The sequence below is a fragment of the Acipenser ruthenus genome, chromosome 8, assembly GCF_902713425.1.
Source record: "Acipenser ruthenus chromosome 8, fAciRut3.2 maternal haplotype, whole genome shotgun sequence".
NCBI classification, from domain to species: domain Eukaryota; kingdom Metazoa; phylum Chordata; class Actinopteri; order Acipenseriformes; family Acipenseridae; genus Acipenser; species Acipenser ruthenus.
This window is the reverse complement of record NC_081196.1, coordinates 57432853-57456632: the sequence shown is the minus strand read 5'-3', so window position 1 is coordinate 57456632 and position 23780 is coordinate 57432853. Positions and strand designations below refer to the sequence as shown.

At 36.3% G+C, this 23780-nt stretch overlaps 1 protein-coding gene across 9 annotated transcripts in view; it reads right to left on the bottom strand.

Moving 5' to 3' along the window:
* Nucleotides 1-14352, bottom strand: part of LOC117407345 (dachshund homolog 1-like) — a 170778-nt gene extending 156426 nt beyond the window's left edge. For 6 of the 9 annotated variants that reach the window (XM_059029354.1, XM_059029352.1, XM_059029353.1 and 3 more), the window contains exon 1: nt 13595-14352. In XM_059029354.1, the coding sequence (XP_058885337.1) occupies nt 13595-14133 (539 nt within the window). In that variant the 5' untranslated portion in view covers nt 14134-14352. The remainder of the gene's footprint in view (nt 1-13594) is intronic. The other 3 variants (XM_059029358.1, XM_059029359.1, XM_059029360.1) reach the window with 2 other exon arrangements.
* Between the last annotated feature and the right edge of the window lie 9428 nt (nt 14353-23780).

Genomic DNA, 23780 nt, shown 5'->3' with positions numbered 1-23780 from the left:
CTGATGAATACGGATCATACTGTCTCTTCTCTGAACGTATTTGTGTGTCTAACAATATACTGTACAATATCGTAATTGTAATACAAGCTGTAAAATGTGATACTTGTGGCTTTGTTTTCCACTTCCACTTCCGATGATTAATCCACATGCTGCAGTATCCTTACAATAAAGTATTACCAGTGTGTGTTTGATCCAAGTAATCAGATCTCAGCACCAGTTAAGATTCCACATGTTCCTGGTCTGATTTTTAAAAAGGACATCCTAAAACCACAAAGCATTGTGTTTGATGGCTTTATCTTTAACTGTGGTTCATTAATGACTCTTAAAGCAGGGTTCCGGATATCTAACATTTTCCAATAACAATCAGCAACATACCTTTTTATAACACTGGTATTGTGTGGTTTCAAAGGGATTTTATTGTGAAATTATTAACAGGATGGGTGGCATAATCGATGGAAATGTTTGAAGTTACACTGGGCTGATCCAATCAAAATATTACACAGTTATAACTTATAGCTTAATTGTTATCTGAGGAGATGAAAATTCACGGTGAAGGCTTAAGGTGGTATTGACTGCAATATATATATATATATATATAGGTGTACGAGTGGATACATCTAAGCCAGAGTTCAGGGACACTGTTGTCTCCAATCCTATATATATATATATATATATATATATATATATATATATATATATATATATATATATATATATATATATTAAGTGTATTTAAAGTCTTGGATTTGTATTTGAAAAGTCACATGTGCTGTTTCTGCTCTGAGTTTGACTGAATCAGTTGTCATAAATTTCAAAATATAACCTTAAGACGACAGTTGGTTGCTTTTAAATTCCCTGGTCGCCTTGGTGTAAATCATACTCCTCTGGTATTCAAACTGACATGGATGAAAATCACACACATTCTGATGTTGATAACATGTCTGTGTGCCATTATTCATAAAAGTATGTTAATGTATCATGTTAAAAGTATTGTTTTACGGACAGCAGTGTGGAGTAGTGGTTAGGGCTCTGGACTCTTGACCGGAGGGTCGTGGGTTCAATCCCAGCTGGGGACACTGCTGCTGTACTCTTGAGCAAGGTACTTTACCTAGATTGCTCCAGTAAAAACCCAACTGTATAAATGGGTAATTGTATGTAAAAATAATGTGGTATCTTGTAACAATTGTAAGTCGCCCTGGATAAGGACGTCTGCTAAGAAATAAATAATAATAATAATAATGGAGACAATATGTATGCAGGTAAAGTCCAGCATTGCCTTTTTCACATAAAACAGGCAGTGGTTCGCACTTCATCCTGTTTTGCGTTCCTGGCTATCAGGGACGATGGTAATGGTGTAGGCTCAGATCATGCCCTTATGGCATTGTCTATGAGCTGCCTTGAGAAACTAGGAGGAGTAGATACCTAAGACTCCCCTTTTATACATAAAAAGGTGGCGCTTAGCTTCAACAGAAATCTATACAGTATGTTGGCCTTAATGTGTACTGAGCAGAACACTTAATCCTTACACTGCTTTCTGCAAGCCATATTTTCCCCATGAATACGTATCCATTTTAATAGCAACCAAGGGGGATGTAACATGCAGCAGCTACACTTAACACCTTGTACTGAGACAAAAATGTTTTTGATATGCTCCTGTCATTTAATCATCCCATTTTCTACTGAGCTGCACAGAACAATTTTGCAGGGTATTAACTTGCAGCTAAACCATGCTTGAATCATTTGTGGTTCTCACTCAGTTAGGAGCCCCAAGAGACAGTGTGAGTTCCTTCCAACTGTAATGAGCTTCACTAAGCAGAATAAAAAGTGAATAGAAAGGTAATATAAAAAATGTATGAATCATGAAATATAAGGCAACGTTAAAGAGCTCATGCACTCCCAACTCGCTGGTAGAGGGAGTGTAAAGATGGCTCACTGGCAGCAATTGTAAAAAATCTGCTTTATGAAAAGTGATCCTGCAAATAAGTGTGAGTGCCTAGCATGAAAACATGTGGCAGTAATAGTGAAAGCATACCTTTCTGGATTGACATGAGTGATTCATTGTGAAAATGCAATACCACTGTATTTCATCAAGACAAATACTACACTTTATAATGTAAAAATGCAGTTCTAAACTCTAAACTCTCACTGAATGTAAGAATTCAATGAAAACCCTCAATGCAGTTTGATTTTACAACCTCCTTGTAAATTATCCCATCAAGTCTGACGTTAAGATCTTCTTATATACCGAATTTTCTGTTTTGCTACCGGACCAAGAAAAGGCCGTATGTTCTTAGGAAAGGCTACTGAACAAAATCAAGGGAGGTAACTCTGCCCCATGAAAATCATTTTTAGTTCCATTATTAAGAATCAGGTCATCTTCTCATAGTTGTCAAGCATGCAATAAATCTCTGTGTGCCACAAATGAATACTGCATCAGGAATGAAACAAAGCTGGCTGGCATGCAATGTCAGCTTAACTTAATTCACTTTCCTTTTCAGGAAAGCCAATTCACAAGCGAAGTCTGGGAATGGCACAAGATACATCACTCTACTAAAGGACAGCCTCAGAATATAGTGACTGTGAACATCCCCTTTAAACTCATTTAGCTTATTTCATAGAGAACACACTTCACATTCTATTTACTGTACCAGACCGAAACCTTCCAGGGAATAGGGTTGGAAGAGTGGGTGTACATTGAAACAATGGGTATTGTGCTAAGGGACTATGGAACAAATGTGTATTTGTTGTATTTTTACTGGTCTTACTGTACTGCATTTAGTTAATACTGTATATTATTCCCTCAATATAAAAACAAGCAGTGTGGAAGCACCGGATAGGGTTACAGTCATTTGTAACCAAATATACTACTTTGAGCCCTAAAAGAACAATTCTGTCTTCCAGGTCAAATAAAGTTCAATTTAGTCCTCTCGGCAGAAAACAAAATCATTAACTGCATTGACAGCAGTCTGTGTGAGTAAGCAGCCCCCTAACCTGTGAAAATTCTCCTTTTCACAAATGTTATTTTGTTTTATTTTCAGCATTTGTAACCCTGTGTGGCTAGGTGGGATGAAACACATGAACGTGTTTTATTGCTCTGTTTGTGCTGTATGCACACAGAAATGTAACGCTGACTCCTGTAGATCTAGCTTGGTATCATAACATCCCTCTTGCCTTACCCTACAAAGCAGATTTGAGGCACCACCAATAACTCATTTTGATACCAATTTCCTGTCAGTGGAAAGGTTATCTTTTTGTGTGAGATTTTAATTTCCAAAACAAGCTCAGGTAAGATTAAGGAGAAAGAAGTTGTACAGTATAAACAACCACTGGGTGAGTGATTAAGAGTTGATTAACAAACTAAATACTAGTTTTTTTGTTTTGTTTGTTTGTTTTTATACGGGAGAGTGGACAGTGTATGTATTTGGTTTACATTAAACAGAAATTGCACTGCAGCATATTTATATCTCAATATAGCAAAGAAAAACGTGGATGTTTTTTTCTGATGATCCCTGTTTAATTGTGGGTTCTCTGCAAGGTTTTTTTTTTTGTGCAGTGTAATATTGATAAACCTAATTTGGAGACATCTCTTGACAAAGGTTGAATGTAAAACATTTCTAACTTTTACATAAGGTCCATAAATCTGCTCCAAAACTGTGTCCCTTTGGTAGCTGTATTTGAAAAGGTGGGAGAAAAAAGACCAGGATTAACAATTGAACACAAAGTGGTGACTAGCTAGGAAATATGAGTTAATGTAGAAAACAATAGTGGTATCAAAAACTATAGTTATTCAGATCACACTGTAGCATGCCTCAGAAGCTCCATGCTCTCCAGCAAGCGGAGGGTAGTGTATTGACAATTTCAATGTGCCCTTCATTTTGTATTATCAACTGCAGTTGTCAATGGTGATGGGGGCAGCATGAAAGGTATTTGGGCACTGTCATATGACCTTAAAAAGTAGAAGTGTTTGAATTGACTTTGATATAGCTTTGAATAAATGAATGCACGCTTCTGTAGGATATGTTATGATTACTGGCAGGTGTCAGTGTTTGTTTTTGAAATGAAGGAGAACATACGTGTCCCAATGAGAAACATAAGGCAGTCTAGTTTAAAGAGAAATCTCTGCCCGATTAAGTGTTGGTATTCACCATTAATTCTATCGTCACAAAAGACTGTAGAGATACGGTGTTTTCAAAGTTCAGTCGTTCTGCAAATAAGTATACACTACTCTGAATTCCTGGAATTTGTCAATTCACTCACCTTATCAGGAAACTGCTTCTATACTGAAAACACTACAAGTGACCAAGAAGTAACATGTTAAAACTTACGATAAATAAATGGAGACATGAGTTTTACATAGTGTTTGGTGTTGCTGCTTTACCTATACTGAAAGACATTCGATTCTCTGTACTGCTAACATATGATTAATTGATATAAATGAGCCTACATTTTGTATTTCAACTGCATTATAGTTTTATATTGATTTTAAGGACTTTGCTGCAGTCTAAACACTTATTACTTTATGGAGCCTCCAACAAAGCTAATAAAGATTAGCTAAAGACAATCTGAAGTCAAAAGGCATTACTTGTAAAAGAAAAAAAAATCTGATCAGCTTCAAGAAATTCTCTTTTAAGATCAAAGTTACACAATAGAATGGAACCCTCTATGCTTGTCCTATGATTCTCTGTTTGTTGGAAGTTCTCCACACATTACAGACTGCTATTCATCTCATCTAGACAGCACAAAATATTTCACTTAAATGAGAAATAATTGAGTTACCATGGTCTGAAAAAACAGGGGGAAATGCATAACAGAAGTGAGTTCTCACTTGTGCATGGAATATTATCCTGTTTATTAAATTATTAACATATTATTATTCATTATTAACATAATTCTAAACTTTTGGGATCAAAAGGCTTTGCACATTCCCTATCTGTGATGTTTGTATATAACGATGAATGAATTATCTTATAAACTGCAAATCTCTTATTTGAAAGGTGGGCATAATAGACAGTAGAAAGTTTTTAAATGTTTTGTGGTTTGATGCTTCAACTACTTTTGATCCAAAGAACCAGACCCTGAGGAGGGATACAATATTTCCATTAGTATACCAAAAACTATTGAGTATTTATCATGTTTCACTTGCAGTAAAGATGTTTAGCTGGTGAGAAGTGCTGCAATTATTACTACCTGTACAATCATGTATCTTTATTAGTAATGAAACGCCTATGAACAAAGTTCAATGTATATTTGAAGTTTAAGAAAAACAAACTGAAATATATTCTGGTTTAAACTGTACAACAGACAGGTACAAAATGGACATAAAGCAAAAATAATGTCAGTAAAGTTTTATTTACATGGTAATATAGAGAATGTGCACATTTTATTTATTTGAAAATGTGTAAACAGACAATGGTGACATACATGATAATATAATATTTTCAAAAGGAATTTAAAACATAAAATAACATTGCATCTTAATATCTATTTCACTAAAATATTGCATCACAGCATCAGGATTTTTTTCAGTTGCTTGCCTGTAAAGGATAGTTACAAGCTTCCTAATCCCTCATTAGTGATGTCTATTGGTGTATTGTGACTGGTGTTTGAAAGGATTCCCTGTTTGTGAGGGCATAGAACAATACATACATCATATATCACAAAGGAATTCATTGCTGTGGTATGCAATATCACCACTTTAATTGCATCCCATTAAGAATTGTCTATTGAACTACTGTACATCTTAATTGCAATGCATGAGCACACTAAATTATTTGCAGGACGAGTAATATTTTCCAGTTGCCTGGTGTTTGCTCTCTAAGTTACATCTAAACCATGGAATTTTAAGTGTGAGCAAAAAGCGTGGTTACTACCAAAAATATATGACTTGCGTTACTGAATGTACTGTATTCCACCGATGAACTGTTGCTCAATATACCAGGACACTGCACTGACTGAGCAATGCCACAAGTAGTAAAAACAGCCCTCTACAGTGAGCCTTCCCACCCACTAACATACGGGTTTTGGAGCAGTTGGAATAGTTGACAGTAGTGCCTGTCCACAGCAAGACAGTCAGACAAAAGCTGAAACATATTAAACACTGCAATCCATCATCTCACAGATGGGGAGCAGGAGCCAGTTGAGTTTGGGAGGAGTGACTTCCCACTGCTAACAATGGCTACAACACTGACAGCTCAACAGCATTCTACCTCGTACTCACTCCTGACACTACCTCTCACTACCTGGAGAAACTGGACATGGAGAGAGAGTGTCTCTGCCTATGAAGCTGGTATTCATGACAGTATCTCAAGTTACTTCCCAAACTGTATTACAATCATCACAGCAACAGCCTCAGTTTCACACAGTGCAGCTTAACTGACATGTGATTTATAGGTAAGAACATGTGGGATAACTGATAGCTCAGATACAGAGAAGGAAGTTCATGGTGTTTATGAAAAATAATGACTGCTTGTAAAGCTGAATTTCAATAGGCCTCCATTCATAATTTTTTATAAAGTATTAAAAAAGGGGGATTTTTGTCTGGCATTAAATAAGAACATACACTTTATTCATAGAAATGATGTAACAAAATGTTATGGTAACTAAATGTTTTATTATTTAGATAACATTGTTATGTTTACATTTTAGCAAATTAAAGGGTAATAGTCCTTATTAAAAATGAAAAAAGCCTTATTAAAATGTTGAAAGAACCTCAAGAACTTTTTTTGTCCTCTTTTAAATATATATACAGCCTTCAATAAGAATCAAGCAGGCGTAATTTAACTCCAGACATAACAATAAATTAGAAAGGGAACAAATAGACATTTAAGGATCCCAGCCTTGTCATTTCCAATGTTCTGCTCTTTGGACATGCTTGTATTCCGATTCTAGAACATCTATTTGGCATATCAATCCTAATTAGACAATCTGGGGCTGCAATGGATGGAAGCTAGGTCATTTGCATAATTTAATCATAAATACTCAGTGATACACATTTCCAAATGCATTTGTACAATTATCTTTCCATCCTTGGGGCAATGGTATTAATATGATTAGGCAATATTTCTGGGGGAAAAAAACAGGCAAGTGTGCACTCTTTATAACTGCAGCTTTGGGCGGTATGAAAAATTAATTAATTTCCGAAGAAAATCAATTTCTCTACGTGACCATATTAGACAGTGCCAAGTGAAGACACAGACTCTGTTCTCAATAAGGAAATCTCATCTGCTTCTTCTAACTTCTGTCAGTAGCATTTAACATCCTCATACCAGCCCCAGTGTCTTTGAACAGAGCCCCTGAATATGCTACAGAGTGAAGATTTCCAGTGTGAAGAAAATAAACAGACTACACCTGCAAAAGACATCAGTCATTGAAGGAAAAATATAATTCTACTGTGATGTTATTTGATTTGATTGTTCTTGTCCTAATTACTTATTGTGAATTTTAAAGTAAGTACTGAAACATTTTGAGAAATATAGAAGTATCATGGGTGCGCTTTGTTGAATGTCCTTCATCCAACCTATACGAACATGCAAATGAGCTTGAGCAGTTTTTAGCACAACAGGCATATTAAGAATGCAAGTGTCATCTCTTCAGGGAACGACACAAATCTGATTTTAAAAGTATCAAAATAAAAACAACGAACGAGTACTTTCCTAAACTTAAATAATTTAAAATCATAACATGAAGTATAATGCCCTTCCATCAGTTTAACTAGGCCTGTGTTTTACATTAAAATAGTATATAACCAATATTGTATCATGAATTTAAAATACACAGTGCTTGAAAGGAAATGACAACAGCTTAAACCAATTCCGTGTTATTAAAAAATAGAAGGTAAACCAAATTTATGACATATGTGGTGCACACTGTAGTGCTCAGAGCCCAGGTGGCTAATCCCATTCGAAAACGTTACTGGTTTGAATGTTAATTAGTGTAAAAATCACATTTACGGTTCAAATTAATCATCTTTTTCCCCAATCAACATGAAATACTATAAATTATGAGATGCAAATGTGCAATGTTCATTTAATTTGCGTGAAGGTGCTTGAATGAATTTTTGATTTTAACAAGCCTCACTTTTCATGCGATTGTTTCTCTTTCATCCTAATCAGGCATCTGTCACTCTGTTTTTTGAAGTTATTATCGCATTGATTCCCTCTTGGATGTGGTTGCTGGGTGATCGGTATCTTAGCACCCACTTTGACTGGGAAAGATTTGAATCTGATCCAGAGATTCCCCTGGAGTACCTGAAAACACAGTCATATCTTGTAGCAAACAAACTGCTTCTGGAAGCAGGGCAAAAGTAACAAAAAAAAGTTGATTAGCTAATTCTTTAGACTTACCCATATGATGACCCCTCACCTCTTTTCAAATACAAATGATACTATCTCTTTTTTAAGAGGATTTTTTTTTCTAAATGTTTATTAAGTTCAAGTATCATTATAATCCTTTACACTTGGCATTGTATGTCAAAAGTCCATATTATTGTTAACATTATCATTACATTAAATTTAAAAACTTTTTATTATGGTAATTATTTTAAGATATAAAACCTTTTGACTCCTGTATTGTAAAATACAATGAATAATACTAATAGCAGATTATTATTATTATTTGATTTATCTAACTGAGTGACAGGCACTGACAATGCATATTTTATAACACTATAACAAACAAATACAGAATACTGAATACTCATAGTTATTTAATTTACCAAGCAATTTAAAACATGAACCTTTCAAATTATACGAATGCATTACATATCGCTTTACTGAATTAACCCAATAAACACTGCAAACAATCTGATTAAAAAAAACAAATTCTAATGCATTCTCAGAAAGATTTTATCTCTGAAATGCAGGGATGATCAACTAGCTAGTGCAACACTATTTTTACCTCAACATTAGCAAACTGTTAAGACTTGAGAATGACTCCGGTGAGACCACACTGATATTACAGTAATACTATCTTGTGTTTTAATAACCTTTTATCAAAGTTCAAGTGTTGCAATTCTCTAATAGCTCTCTGTCCCACAAGTAGAAAACGGAAAGGAAATCAAGGAGCTGCTGTGCTGCTGTTCGTAGGGCAGTGTCCTAACTTCTTTGAAAGGGAGGAGATTACTGCCATGTATCTGTTACACCCGACACAAGATGTACATTCATCTCATCAAAGTACCCCTCAGAAACTGGAGAAGACGCTCAATTCCTTTCTTTCACAGCATAACATCCTATCTTACAAGTGTGCATTACAAAGCGTCTCCGTGGGAACAATTACAATCCTGCAAAAATAGCAAAAACAGTAAATACAGTGCAATCATAACAATCAGGGACCCAAATAGTACTGTACTGTACAGTATTATTCAAATCAAACAAAAACAGCAGCTTTGCACATCTGCGACTACTACGACTACTAATACCGGTAATAATAATAATAATAATAATAATAATAATAATAATAATAATAATAATAATAGAACATTTAATTAAACACTAAAAAGCACTTATTATAAACATGCCAAGCAGCCCAAAGTCCAAAATGCCATAATTACAACGTATGCTGTAAGAGTTGTGTACTGTTGTACCCATCTCATAACAAGAAATACATACATATCGTTTTCAAGTGAAGATGTCTTTGTGCATGATTTTGTGGACGCCTGCATTTTCAGAATGATATAATGGTTATACAAATAGGCTGAGGCGATTGCGAAAGTGATTGATTTCAATCTAACACAAGCACAACCAGGTGCTTTCAAAGACAATTACAGCCCTCTATGTGTAGCAGTAATGGCCATGCACTTCACTGTCATTAAGCTAACATGTAGCACTGCATTAACCCTCTAATCCCATCACAGGCCCACCTTATTCATGTCTTTGAAATTACAACGCACATTTCTCTGACAGACCTTTGATGAAAACTGGCTTTTTAATAATTTGAAGACTTATAATCTTCGTACATTTTCAGTATGCTACTTGCCACTACAGACTTGAAAAAGTGGGTTGTGAAAATATAAATTGATACAGTTAATGTGAAGCAATATTTGTTTTTATAATCAATAATCTATTTAAATAAATATGTCAATGCTCAATTCCTATAGTTTTTTCTGTATAATTGTTATCACACAAATGTATGCTATTTGTTGCTAAAAGTAATAAAAGTTTTTGAAATAATATTTCAAAGATCTTGTCTGTATTACCTGCAGTCAATTAATTAAAAAAAGCTTTTCTAGGCACACAAGTTTTTCGGCTGTCAGAAATTTATCACGTCTCCTGTTTTGCAGTCAATTCATAATACATGAAATCACTTTTCTTTAAGTCCTTATGTGTTTGGTGTTTACTTTGATTTCTTGCCTGAGCTGTTTTTAAGATAAACCTCACAGAACAGTAGCATGAAAAAAATGTCACTGAATCACATTCACATTGCAGATAAATGTTATCTTAATCTGTACATTTCCCACTGTAGCACACTGAACAGCTCTGGTTATTTTATAAATCACAATTACAGTTTTACAAAAAAAATCTAATAATAATGTGTAATTTGAAATACAAGCAGAATTAAACAGTAATATTGTGCACATGCGATTCCAATAACAGACATCCAAGGTCCCATTTCTATCAAACATAAAAAATAAAACAATGCAAAAGAAAGCAAAGTATTTGTTTTGTTAAAGGATGAAGTGATACTTCTATGGGAGAAGCTGAAGCATAACGTGTAGCACTCTGAACACCACTACAATTTCTAATAAATAACAAAGGCCATTCTTAACAGTCACTGAATGTTGATTCATCCCAGGGTGAGGTCATAGCTTCCAAGATTTATATTATGGAGATTCAGATTATGTATCGAAAGGCAAACCGTGATCAAATGTCAGTGACTGTTGATTCACCTTCAGAATGAGATCACAGTTTTGATGATGTCTAACCCAAATCCCTAGCTAAGAATGTCATCAACAAGGTGTTATCGAAAATGGAAAAAATCAAATAAAGCAGTGTCAAGCATTAGATACTTCATACACCTAGACTGATTTCTGCATCTCCTCCTTCACAGGTACCCCTGTTTTACATACAGTAACAGCAGTGATAAGAAAATATATATTCTTACAAATAATCAAGCAAATGCCTTGAACAAGTATTTAAAGTGTATTAGAATATTCACCAACCCACAAAAGATAACATGGTTTTTATTGTATTAAAGCACGTACTATATAACTTATTTACAGTTTAGATTTAGTGCTAACCTATATCTGAATATAAAATTAAAGATTATAATTAGCAAGTGGAAAATATGCTGGACCAATGAAGTTGCCATTATTGGGGATGTTGTAAATGTATATTTTGCTACAACACTGCATTTAGTTTAGTTTTCTTCTAAAAAATGGTTGCAGGAAAATAAGCTAATGCAAGTAATGCCAAAATCTACCATAAGCTGATAGTCACTTCACAAGACCACAAGAGTAAATAAAACACAGAACAGTTCAACGTAAAAAAAAAAAAATGACAAAAATGAATCTAATAAACCGTAAATAAAATAGTTGAATGAAAACATTTTGCAGTAAACATAACTTGGATAATAAAAATTATACACACACTTGGAAAAACTAACTAACTTGGAGAGTCAATACTAATATATGTCCTGTTTACCGAATTCTCCATACGAGGTTAAAGCAATGAGTGGCTGTGATCCATTTACCGATTGATCAGAATGTAATTACCTTTAGTCATGAATAATAATCGGTTACAAAAATAATAGTGATGCTAGTAAAAGAACACTATCAGCCGCCTGTTGACGCGCTGTGTTACAATATGCCAATACAGTCGTGAAGGACGAAAACATGGAACAGTGTCCTTTTCATGACAGGATCTATATGAAAATATATACGCATGTACAGGTATATGTAGGCAGCTACAGTGTAGGCATATATACTATTTATATGTGTATGTTTTCAACATGTTTCCTTATTTAAATGTGTATAAAAAGAATTACACGAAACGTGCCGTCAGATGCCGTTAACTGTCGACCAGTCCTGGTTTGAGTTGATCTGCATCTGAATGCTCTATGACAATGGAGAAAGGTGTCATTTTGATTGGAGAAATAAGTCAACCCCCAACACGATTAAAACAAACATGTTTACAAATGCAAATTAAAATTACAATTAACTGCAACAACATTTAAATTAAACGTTTGAGCATTACAGTCAAGAAATAAAAAAAAAAGATATCTACTAAAACAAAACTAAAAAAAACACAATACGACTATGATATAGCCTATGTAAAAAGTTAAAGAAAATGAAACGATAGAATATAACTTTCAAATAAGATGCGTCATTGTAGCACAACCAAATACGGAAACGTGTATTTACAGCCACCAAAACATACAAGTCACATTGACAGGTCAAAGTAAAACTAAGCATTTAAAATAAGGAAGCAAATTGTTAACGAACTGCTTAAATATATTGTACACGACAGGCAGAACACAAAAGCAATAAAGCTACCTCCATGTACACCACTGCTAGTTACCATGACCACTAACGTGTTTTACGTGCAGTTTTGGAAGAATCTACCATTTGACTGATATACTCTGACTGCTAGTAATGTATACACTGCCTCAGCGACAAGCTTTCGAAACTTCAAAGACAAGATCATCTAATTTTGTGTGGTTGAAATACCACTGTTAATGAAACTTAATTCAGAAAACACTGTATACAGTACATTGTATTACAATATTAAACAGCGAACACAACATTTTCTTAATTACACTTTGAAACACTATCGATACATGTATTTGTCAGATAATAAAAACATGCTGGTAAGTCATTCCTGTGAAACGCAGCGGATCTGCGCTATTCTGCACGACAGCAACGCGATCAGCACCCCGTGTATATTTCTCTGATTTTACCCTTTCCCCTTTGAAAAGCGTACCACCTTCCTTTGAAGCTACTGAATACTATTCCTGCTTAGCCACCATCTGCCGTCCCTTCTGGCAAAGAAAATATGTTCCTGAAAATTATGAGGTGTTTCAATCATTTTCTTTGTCACTCTCTTTAGTACACCCTTGTCTTGCCTTTGGAGCAAATGTCATAATAAGTGTGTCTCCTGGTAACAAAAGTTATAACTGCTGTAAAAGTACATTAATATAGCATTAATAGGCTACAGGTAAGAGACCCGATGTGATCTTTCTCCCAAAATGATTTCTGTATAATACAGTTTAATCACAATATATATTTTGATGCTCTGAAGCCATTCATAATATTGTTTACATTGAATTGCGCATTAAGTATTACATTTACTATGTTACAGCCAATTGCTTTCCGCTGTGTTTTCTGCCTACACTAAGTTTTATCAACTGCTTTGATTTGTTTTTAACATCATGTAGAAGTGTTTGAAAACAAGTTCTGGTCTTTACTTCATGCTTTGGTCACATAGATTGTTTCAAGATTTAACTTTTTATCTCGTGTGAAAAAAAAAATGAATTTATTGTCATGTCAAATTATGCTAATCTGTACGAGTCACTTCAGAGTTGGTCAAAGTGATGAATGAATGAACCGGTTTCTTTACTTTCTGTTTAATGCCCTTCGTGGCTTGTGTGTTGTTTCACTTACCTTGCATTGGTGCAGTCGTTGTAAAGGGTCTCGAAGTCCTTTCTGGAGATCAGTTTGCAGCGGTTCACTCCTGGTTGGATGGCCCCGAGTCCCCTCAGGATCCGGACTTGCTCCACATTACACACCACCGGCGTGATCTCCAGCCTCTTCAGCTTGGTGTACACGGTGTGCAGTCCCCCGACCAAGTGCTTCAAAAACAGATCAAAAGCCTGAGGAAGGCAGATTAGTTCACAGCTTTCCACTGTGAATGAAGCGACCTTAGCTCCCCTCAAATCCACCATTTTACACTCGTTATTCTGCGGAGTATTCTCAACTGGAGACGGAGTCGAGTACACCGGCTTGCTCGGCAGGCTGCCGACAGGGATGCCAGGGCTGTTGCTGTTGTTAATCGGCTCCGATCGAAACAGGTTCTGCCCAGAAGGAGCGACCGAAGGAGAAGGAGAAGAGGTTGTCGAGGGCGAAGATGTGGCTGAAGTAGTTGAAATCGGAGGTTGAGGGACAAGCGGGGTCGGGGGGATCAAAGCAGCCGGTACTGCCATGGTCACCTATGTGAATAAGTTCAAGGTATATAGCCAGTATAAGTGTCCCGAAAAAAAATCAAAGTCCAGCGGGATGTGTTCTTCTATATATTTTGTTTTGTTTTATAGGTAAAGGAGGAGGTGGAAAGGAAGGGGTTTGCAGGATCTAGGCTGGCTCTCTACAGTAGTACATTGATCAAAGATTGAGAGAGAATGACAGGGAGAAAACGAGCTGAAAAGTGCAGCTTGCTCTCTGGACGGGTTGTTGTCACAAGGTATAGGGGGAGGAGCTGGGGGAACTTGAGATAGCAGCCTTCAAAACATGCACAGCACACACTTAGCGTGAAGACTTTCATACAAGGCAACAGAAATTAATGGGAAACAATCGTGGTATTCAAAGAATCGCAGGGTGGCATGTTTTCAAAAAATAACTATTGTCTTTTACATACAATGATACATAATGCAAGGTTAATCGTGGTAAAGAGCAGACGTTTCAGAGTTAAACGTTTATGTCCACGTGTTAAGGCTTTGTTCTTGTTTTCTCTATTAATAATATCTGTTTAGAAATCCAATTGTGTCCACTAACAGCATTAGCGTACTATTGGTGGAATTCAATAAGCACCTATTTCCAAAAGTAAATGCGGGCGCACACATACCACAGATATTCAAATCAATGTAATCCGATGATTAAAGTGTAACTATAATATAAACTATAGCAAACTATAATATAATATATACAAAAAATAATCCCAAAGGAAAGAATGAAGGTTTTCAGACTGAACATCTGTCGCATCGAAAAGGTACCTTCGATGAATAGGCTACTCCAGAAAACACATTTAAAAGCATATTTCAGATTTCAACACGTCAGCCTATACTACAGTAAATGAAAACATCTGAAACTTGAACATGTTTATTTAGGCCTAATCCACAAATGATCTCACCTATTCATGTTTTATCACAATGTAAAGTGTGTTATCACAGGCACTAGCCCACTTTAAACATTTATTTATGAAAGCAAATATATAATAACCAGAAGTTTTGCGATAGTTGCATTGGTTTTTATTTGACAGAATAGCAGGTTATATCCATAAACTTCCCTACCCGGGGAGCCGGTAGCAGGTGTTTAGAAGGTTTTCTTTTTGTGTGTGGGGGGGGGGGGTTTGGGGGGGATCGATCCATGTAGTTTAACCTTTAATGCTGTCAAAAAGTGCGATTCCTCGGTCACAGAATAGGCTGTGCATATGCTTAACCTCTCTAATTTATAATAGCCAAATGTTTACTGGTTTTTTGATTTTTTGGGGGTACGTTTCAAAGAACTTCGATTTTTAAAGAATATTAGAATGATCACGAGGAGAACGCTTATGAAAAATGATGTTCCCGTATTACTTAAAGCCAGGGACAAATGGAAATATTTGTTCATATAACACACGAATTAAAACAAATTAACTTATTTAAATTGTACGATTTTACTGTGAGCATACAATATATATATATATATATATATATATATATATATATATATATATATATATATATATATATATATATATATATAATATGATGAATGCGAATCAGAACCCCGTGTAAAGACAAATATACATATACTTTTAAGAGTAGCCTATCACTATATTTTACCAGTTTAAATGGTGACTTATTCTGTACTTTCAAAACGATTCAAAGCTTAGTGGTTCCTAAACATGTGAACCTACTTAAATATTCTTTATTGGGCCTCAGTGCATTACATTTGCAGGGAGATAAAGTGAATGACATTTCCAAATTGTCATTCATACAACGAAGTAGCTATAGTGTAAAAATCAATGGCTGCTTACAATTCACAGGAATACAATCCATTTGCCCTTTATATTGCTAACCTTTACTTAAATATGCATCATGGTATAATTAACACAATTAGAAAACTGTGTATATGACTGCATAGGCTATTTGACGTTCAATTCCATGTACTTGTTTGTTTGTTTGTTTGTTTTAAGTGTATTGTGTGTTTCAGGGTGAGCATGTAAAGCATGTGTCAATGATATACGATACCTTTATTCCACTATATATGTTATTGATGTGCTGTGCTTACATATTGTGTGTGGATGTGAGAAATCGTCTAAATGAATTGTGTAAAACTACCTTTACCATCAATGTGCTTTGAGTGTATTCAAAACATGTTTTTAAAAAATGTTAAAAGAATAATAAAGCAGTTTAATGAATCTCAAGTCGCTTTTTGGTTTCATACTCCTGTATTCTATTATAGTTTCAAATCACCTATATATGTATTGATTTTAACAGTCACAAATGGTATATATATATAAGAGCATACGTATATAGAATGAATATGTGTTTACAATCTGTTGCATACGATTTATGTTTAATTCTTATAAAAGTTGTTTACATTTTGCCATACAACCATTAGTAGGTTACTACTATACCGCGACTACGACTACTTTTACTAAGACGAATGAGTCGGATGCTTGTTTTAAATTCAAGTTTATTCTAAATTAAGTTGTTGTGTTTGTTTGTTTGTTTGTTTGTTTTTTATATATGGCTAGGGACGTTTGTTGTTTTCTTATAAATTCTAAACAAATGTTTTGACAACGGATTTGTTTTCCACTTGAACTAGTGCATTATATATAACACCAGGGCTACATGCATGCTCAGCGAAACACCTACATTAAGTTCTTATATGATTGCAATGTATCCTGCAGTACAAGTGAAGAGATTTGATACAAAACCAAAATGTAACCACGCATTCATTAACGGAACATACTGCTTACGAGGCTTTGCTACGACGTTTGTGAAGCCTAAACTGTAGTACTTTGTATTTAATCATATCCTGATGTAACTATCACTATTATCAGCTGTATTATTGAATTGTGGTTTGTCACACTTGTACTTTGCTTGAACAAAAGTTATTGTATTTCTTGCTCTTATTGTATTACTTGTATTGTAACACTTGAAATGTATTTGCTTACGATTGTAAGTCGCCCTGGATAAGGGCGTCTGCTAAGAAATAAATAATAATAATAATAATAAAAGGTAAGACTTAAATGAGATCTCATTAATTCAACTAATTATTTCTCCGTCTGTACTCAGTGAGTTTAGAGGCATAGGTCATGTGCAATTTCCTTCGTATATGATCCAAGTAAAATGTAAAGTGTTTTACCAATCTGCTTATAACTACTGCAACAGGAAATCATCGCGTTTATATAAACACGCATGATTTATCTTAGAAGGACATTGTGCGATTCTTTACCTTACAGATATTGCGTTGGCGTTACTTTAATCATGTCGAAAGATAATATAAGTTGATCACGCAGTTATTGCCAATTAAACCAAAAAAGGGAACGAACCTGCTGATCTGTAATTCACTCAGATCAAATATAATACATGCAAAACGATTTTCCTTCAAAATATTAAATAAATCAAAACTAAAAACTATCCGCGACACGATGACAGCTAAAATTGAAAGCGATTCTGAGAGATGATGTCATGCTTGTGTTTTATTCCTGCAGCAGATAACTATATTTCCATTGCATGTGTGTGTGTGTGTATTAGACACACACATTCATTAACGAGCTACATTTTTTTTATCTTTAAAATTGCCTGTTCTGTGCCTGCTGTTATCATACATTTTAATTCGCATTATAACAAGGTTTCTTTAAACTAAAATGCAAAGTGAATATACATTTATAAAATCACGCAATTTTTGTTTGTCAAATCGTCTAGTTAAGATTTGTCAGCAAAAATGTATTTAAGGAAGTACTCCCAACTTTTAGCACCACGTTTAAAATAACAGGTAAAGGCGACCTCTGTCGGTAACAGTATGTAATAGCCGAACATTTTATAAGGGATTGACTTAACCTATATATGTAAGGAACGGTTTACTCTGTAAAAATGTTACACACATTAAGGTTATACAGTGTATTTCGTTCTTGGGGAAATGTCAGCTCTTGTTCCCAAAATTAATTTGCATGTATATTCTACAGTCTGTAAAGTGACGTGAGAGTCACATAATTAGGGGCACCAGGGTAATTTTCTATCTAATTTGTCCTGACATGTTGTCTTTGGCGTTATATATCACCTCTATGGCTTTTATTATTTACAGCCATCAGGTAGTTCTGGGTATTACTGGCATGCCATACTGTACAAAGTTCAATTAAATGATTTATACACTCAAACCTAGCATAAACCTAAATATGCTGCATGCAGTTCAACATTTCTGCTGATCTCAAATCAATACACAATTTATTTCTGAAAAATGCATCCAATACGTACATCTGCAGACCACTTGTCATTAAAAGTTAATTTCTGTGGCTCATCCAGTTAAGTCATACGATCAGGAGCTCTCTAGTTCAAATCCTGGCGTCACTGATCTTGATTGAGGAATAGGGAGGCAGGTCTGGGTTGGGGAGGGACAATGTCTGGGGATAATTTACCTTATGCTTCAGAAACCTACTGGTCAGTCGTTTCAGGAGTCCATACAAGAATTCCCAGCCTGACCCTTTGCTCAAGTGTTCAGTGTACTGGTAACCTCTTTGCTTTACTTTGGCAAGTGAAAAATAAGGATACAATTGATCTTAAAAAAAGTTAAGATTGCAGTTTTCCCAAAACACTATTATATTATGCCGCTAAAGTGAAAAAAATATACAAATAATTGCAATTGGTCCTTTGTGAGGTATAACAGTACAATCTCAGCCAGATTCTGTAAGTTGGTAAACATTTCGTTATTGTTCATTTCAATGTTGTAATGGTCTGCTGTGTTGTTGTTTTTACTACAAGGGAATCTGAATGATATGAGAGCATTATGAAATCAAAATGTCACAGATTGCTGCTTTGAGCAATATACCAGGGGTACAGAGGATTTCTGAAGTGCCATTTGTGGTGTATCCAAAGCTAAACTTACCCCCGTTATGGTCAAGTGTAGACAGGCCCTTGCCCAGGGCAAGTATTGTTGGCATTCAGAGCCAGGATGTGAAATCTGGAAAAGGAGGACAGAGAAAGACAAGTCCCAACACAGCAGCAATGAAAGATGTAAAAGGAGACCAAAGTCTGCTTTAGACATTATTATTATTATTATTATTATTTATTTCTTAGCAGACAGCCTTATCCAGGGTGACTTACAATTGTTACAAGATATCACATTATTTTTACATACATTTACCCATTTATACAGTTGGGTTTTTACTGGAGCAATCTAGTTAAAGTAACTTGCTCAAGGGTACAACAGCAGTGTCCCCCACCTGGGATTGAACCCACGACCCTCCGGTCAAGAGTCTAGAGCCCTAATCGCTACTCCACACTGCTGCCCTACTACTCCACACTGCTGCCCATACATACTGTAATGGCAATGTCAAATTGGAACGAAGTGTTTGCTTTTCCCTAGTTCTATTTTATTTTAAATGCAAGTGTTATGATCTATGCAGAAGCAAGAGGCTCAGTGATAACACTATGTAACACAATTTTTGTTCCTGGGTAGTAAGTGTTATTTCCTAATTGCTTATGCCTCAAAAGTATAGAAAATGGCTATTATTCCCCACAAACTTTGCTTTTGTGACCAGGACAGTGACATTTTGAAATTTACCTATTTCCAACGAGAAAACGAATTTGTGTCTTTTCGTTCACATAAAGTCAGAAAAAAACAACATATGAATCCAAATTAACATGTATTTATACTAAGGTAATACAAAAATGACTACAAAAGATTTAGAAGTGAGTAGTTTTTCGAGATTGCCTCGAACAGACTGGTCACATTGTGGCAGAAGCAGAGCCCATCTTGACGGGTGAAAAAGCTGGAAAAAGGTTGGTGACGCTTCCTCTGATCTGCGACTTGCACACTTTCATCCAACAAGTTCCACTGCTTGAGCCTAGACGTCAAAAGCTCGGCATTGGACTTGGTGAGACCAAGATCGCTAATCAAGTCGTTGAGGTCTTTTTGGTTGGGGTAGTATGGGTCTCTCTCCTCAGCTCCACCTCTGAAATTGTCATCTGGATCTACAACGTCTTCCTCGCTCTCTGACTTGCTGCTCTCTTCTAAAGACGGCTGCTCTCTCTCCGGAGGAGTGGGTACGGGGAGCTCATGGCAGTGTGGCACCGGGGCGAGGGATGAAGGAAGGTCCGGATATGTAATAGCAGGTGCATTCTTGCCAGTCCGACGTTTGGAAGGGTCCACCATGCAGAAGTAGCAGTTGCTTGAGTGGTCAGTGGGTTCCCGCCAAATTCTTGGGATAGCGAACTTCATGGCTCTCTTTTCCCCTCTGTACCATCCTACAAAAATACATTTATTTCACCCAGCACTGAATCTATCTGGAATGTTCTGGAAAATAGGTAAATTTCAAAATATCACTGTCCTGGTCAAAAAGCAAAGTTTGTGGGGAATAATAGCCATTTTCTATACTTTTGAGGCATAAGCAATTAGGAAATAACACTTACTACCCAGGAACCAAAAAAAAAAAAAATAAATTGTTACACGGTGTAATTATCAGCATCACAGTACCATAGGAGGCTCTGTACCAGGCCAGCTTGAAGTACACATGCTGGTTGATAAGGAATTGAAAAGGGGGTGATTCTCAAGGGAAATACCCTGTCATTCAGTTACCAAGGGTACTAGCTGATATTCCTCACCTCCATTGGGGAAACCTTCTACAACAACAGCTGCAACAGGTCGCTCACCCATGGATGGAGTTGTATACACTCTGCTGTAGCTGTAATGGTCTTCTCTGCCATAATATTGCTCTGCCATTCCTTGCTGGATCTCTGCTTCCAGCTTCCCAACTGGCTCATAAGACAGTGTCATCTTCATGTCCATTTTGTGAGTCTTCTGCTCTGCAGTTTTTCATAACTATGGCTCCTTAGCATCTTCTTTAGGTTGGAGACTTGGAACCACTTATTGAGCAATCGAGTCACTGACTAGACAGAGCGTGCGCAAGCCCCCTGAACTGACTCAAACTGCTTAATCCAACACAATTAACACAAGTCGTAGTGTGTTGAATGTAACACACTACAAAGTGTTTAAAGTGCCTCTGGAACCTCTGGGCGATGGACGCTTGGGCTCCCCCCCTCTTGGGCGATGGACGCTCAGGCTCCTCCCAGTTGGGTGTTGGAGGCTCGGTTTCCTCCCACTCCAGGTTTGTGTCTGGGTCCCAGTCAGCCTCCGGGCAGCTGTCCTCCTCATGCCCATAGCACAGGCAGAAGGAGCATTTTGGGACACCGGCACGAGCATACTGGGACTGTTCTGCCTCTCGCTCCTGGTAGACCCAGTCCATGACCTGGATCATTGCCTCCAAGGCCTCCATCAGCCCTGGATATCCTCTGCTGATTCCCTTCAGCTGGACCGCGGGCTTCAGCTGGACAAAATCCAGGAGGATATCCAGGTGCTGTCCCCCAGGAATTGTCTCCCCTCTGTTCTCAGCCACAGGGGGGTGCTGGGATCCCTCAGCCAGTCCTCATACCTCTCTTCCTTTCCCCTGGCTCTTCCTTTCCCCTCTGGACAGGACCTTCTCTTCTGTAGTGCCTCACCTCTGTTATGTGCAGGCACCACAAACCTTCCTCCGTCTTTTCTTCACTCACAAAAAAAAGCAAAAAATTTTTTTTATCCGCAGTACCTACTCTGGCCTGGGTCCGTGGAAGCGCTAGATCCCACATGGACACCACGTGTGACAGGTTGGCCGAGTAGTGACGTTCCCAGACCAGATAGCTGACAGAGACACACACACAGGTACTACGGGTAAAAAGCGCTCTTGTGCGTCGTTTTTATTGAAACAAAAATAAAATAAATATTTAAACAAAAATATTAAGGTTTAACAAAACAATTCACGAAAACTAATCCAACAAACAAATATTGTGCTGGTCTACCCAGCACGCTTAGCAATTGCTTGCTTTTACTTTCATTTTCGTGTCTTTCACTCTCACGTACCGCCTCTCTGAAAACCACCCCTGCCAACCACCACCAAAACACCACAAAACACTATTTACAAGCAGGGCCCTGCCCTGCCACACACCCCCATTGAGGTTTTTTTTTATAGTTATGGATCAGTTATTTGATTTGTTAGTCATTTCTTTTGTCACTTTGTATTATCAAAGTATTTAGTTATCTTTGAAATCAGCTCACATTGTTGCAAAGCAACAGCTGGGGAATTTGAAACAAGGGACAGGGCTATTTGAAACATACGGCAGTTTTTCAGTTCTTTTATGTAAAGAAATGTCTTACCAAAACCAGTAAAGCAGAACAAATGTACATTTTAGTGGCAGAAATGACAAACAAGACATAGCAAATGATTGCCAAAGTATTTGTTTTGTTTCCTTATTTAAAATATGAAATGGTTTTTGTAGCCGGTTTGACTACTCAAAATAATGACTTTCTGAGAAGACTGAAGGAGAGCTGGAAGCTGTTTAATTTGCAAAGGTTCCCTTGAAGTAAAGTGACAGGATAGAAGTAAAGCATGGTCACGTCCACTATAATCAAGGAAGGTCATCTGCCTCAAAGGATGAAAGCCATGGCATTATTTCATGCTTAGCTGGTGGCTAACAATTTCTAAATTGACATCAAACCACCTCTTAGTTAGTTATAATTTCCTAATTTTAGTATAGTAGAAAAACAAAGATGGCAATAAATAAAAATGTTAGTCTCATTGTTCCATCTGTCTGTGCTACTCGGACTGTGACTGGTATAATCTGTTACTATAGACTGTGGGTTAAATTCATTCTAGGCAATACATTTTAAATTGTCTCTCACTGATCAGATGCTGTATGTTGCATACATATAAACTGTAGGGATCTTGTATTTCAAGTTCAATAATTGAAAAAACCTTCCCAGTAATTAAAAAATAAACAGTTTATTGAGGTACACTTATTCAACATATTGGGTTGATACTTGCTAAATGGCCAATTTTTAATTTCATGAGGGATCTGTATAGTGTAATTAATAAAGGAGGAAATTAAAAATCATGTACCCAATTATCCTTTACCCAGGAAAGTATATCTGTATTATTTCTATATTGTACAAAAGACTTGAAAGAATAAGCAGAAAAGTCACAAATTCTGACTTTATGTTCAATTAGTTTAATGGTAAATATGAAAAATGCTTACTTAATAGATGAAATACCTAGAAAAGGAGCTTCTAAACAAATCTATAATACACATTTTAATACTCTAAAGACAAAACAGAAAAGAGTATACAAAATGTGTTAAGCGGCTCAAAAAACAGATCCCAGTTGTGACTCAACATCAGTATACAGCATTGGGTCTTGAAATAAAGTTAATAAATTGTAATCCCAGTCTGAATACCTTCAGTCAAGCCTTCCTTTAGTTTACATTCTCGAGAACCCCATGCCTTTAACAGTGAAAATATTTTAAAAGAATTTTCAAAATGGTAGACGTGTTTCACTGTTTCTCAGACCTTTGAAGTCTTTGACCAAACAACAAAAGAAAAGCAATACCATTGAATGTACTGTTTTTTAACAATGTGTGCATGTTGTGGGAAAAGGGGAGTGATAGTGTTCGCTGGTACAGTATACTGCTGTGGAACTCGAGTGTGTGTTGCAGTATGTGTTTTACACACACCGGCCATTAACAAAAGACCTGACACCAGCTTCATTGTCTGTTACAGCTCACATTCACGGTCTACTGTCCTGACTCAAACTCATTCAGTGCTAGCAATTGTTCCACTG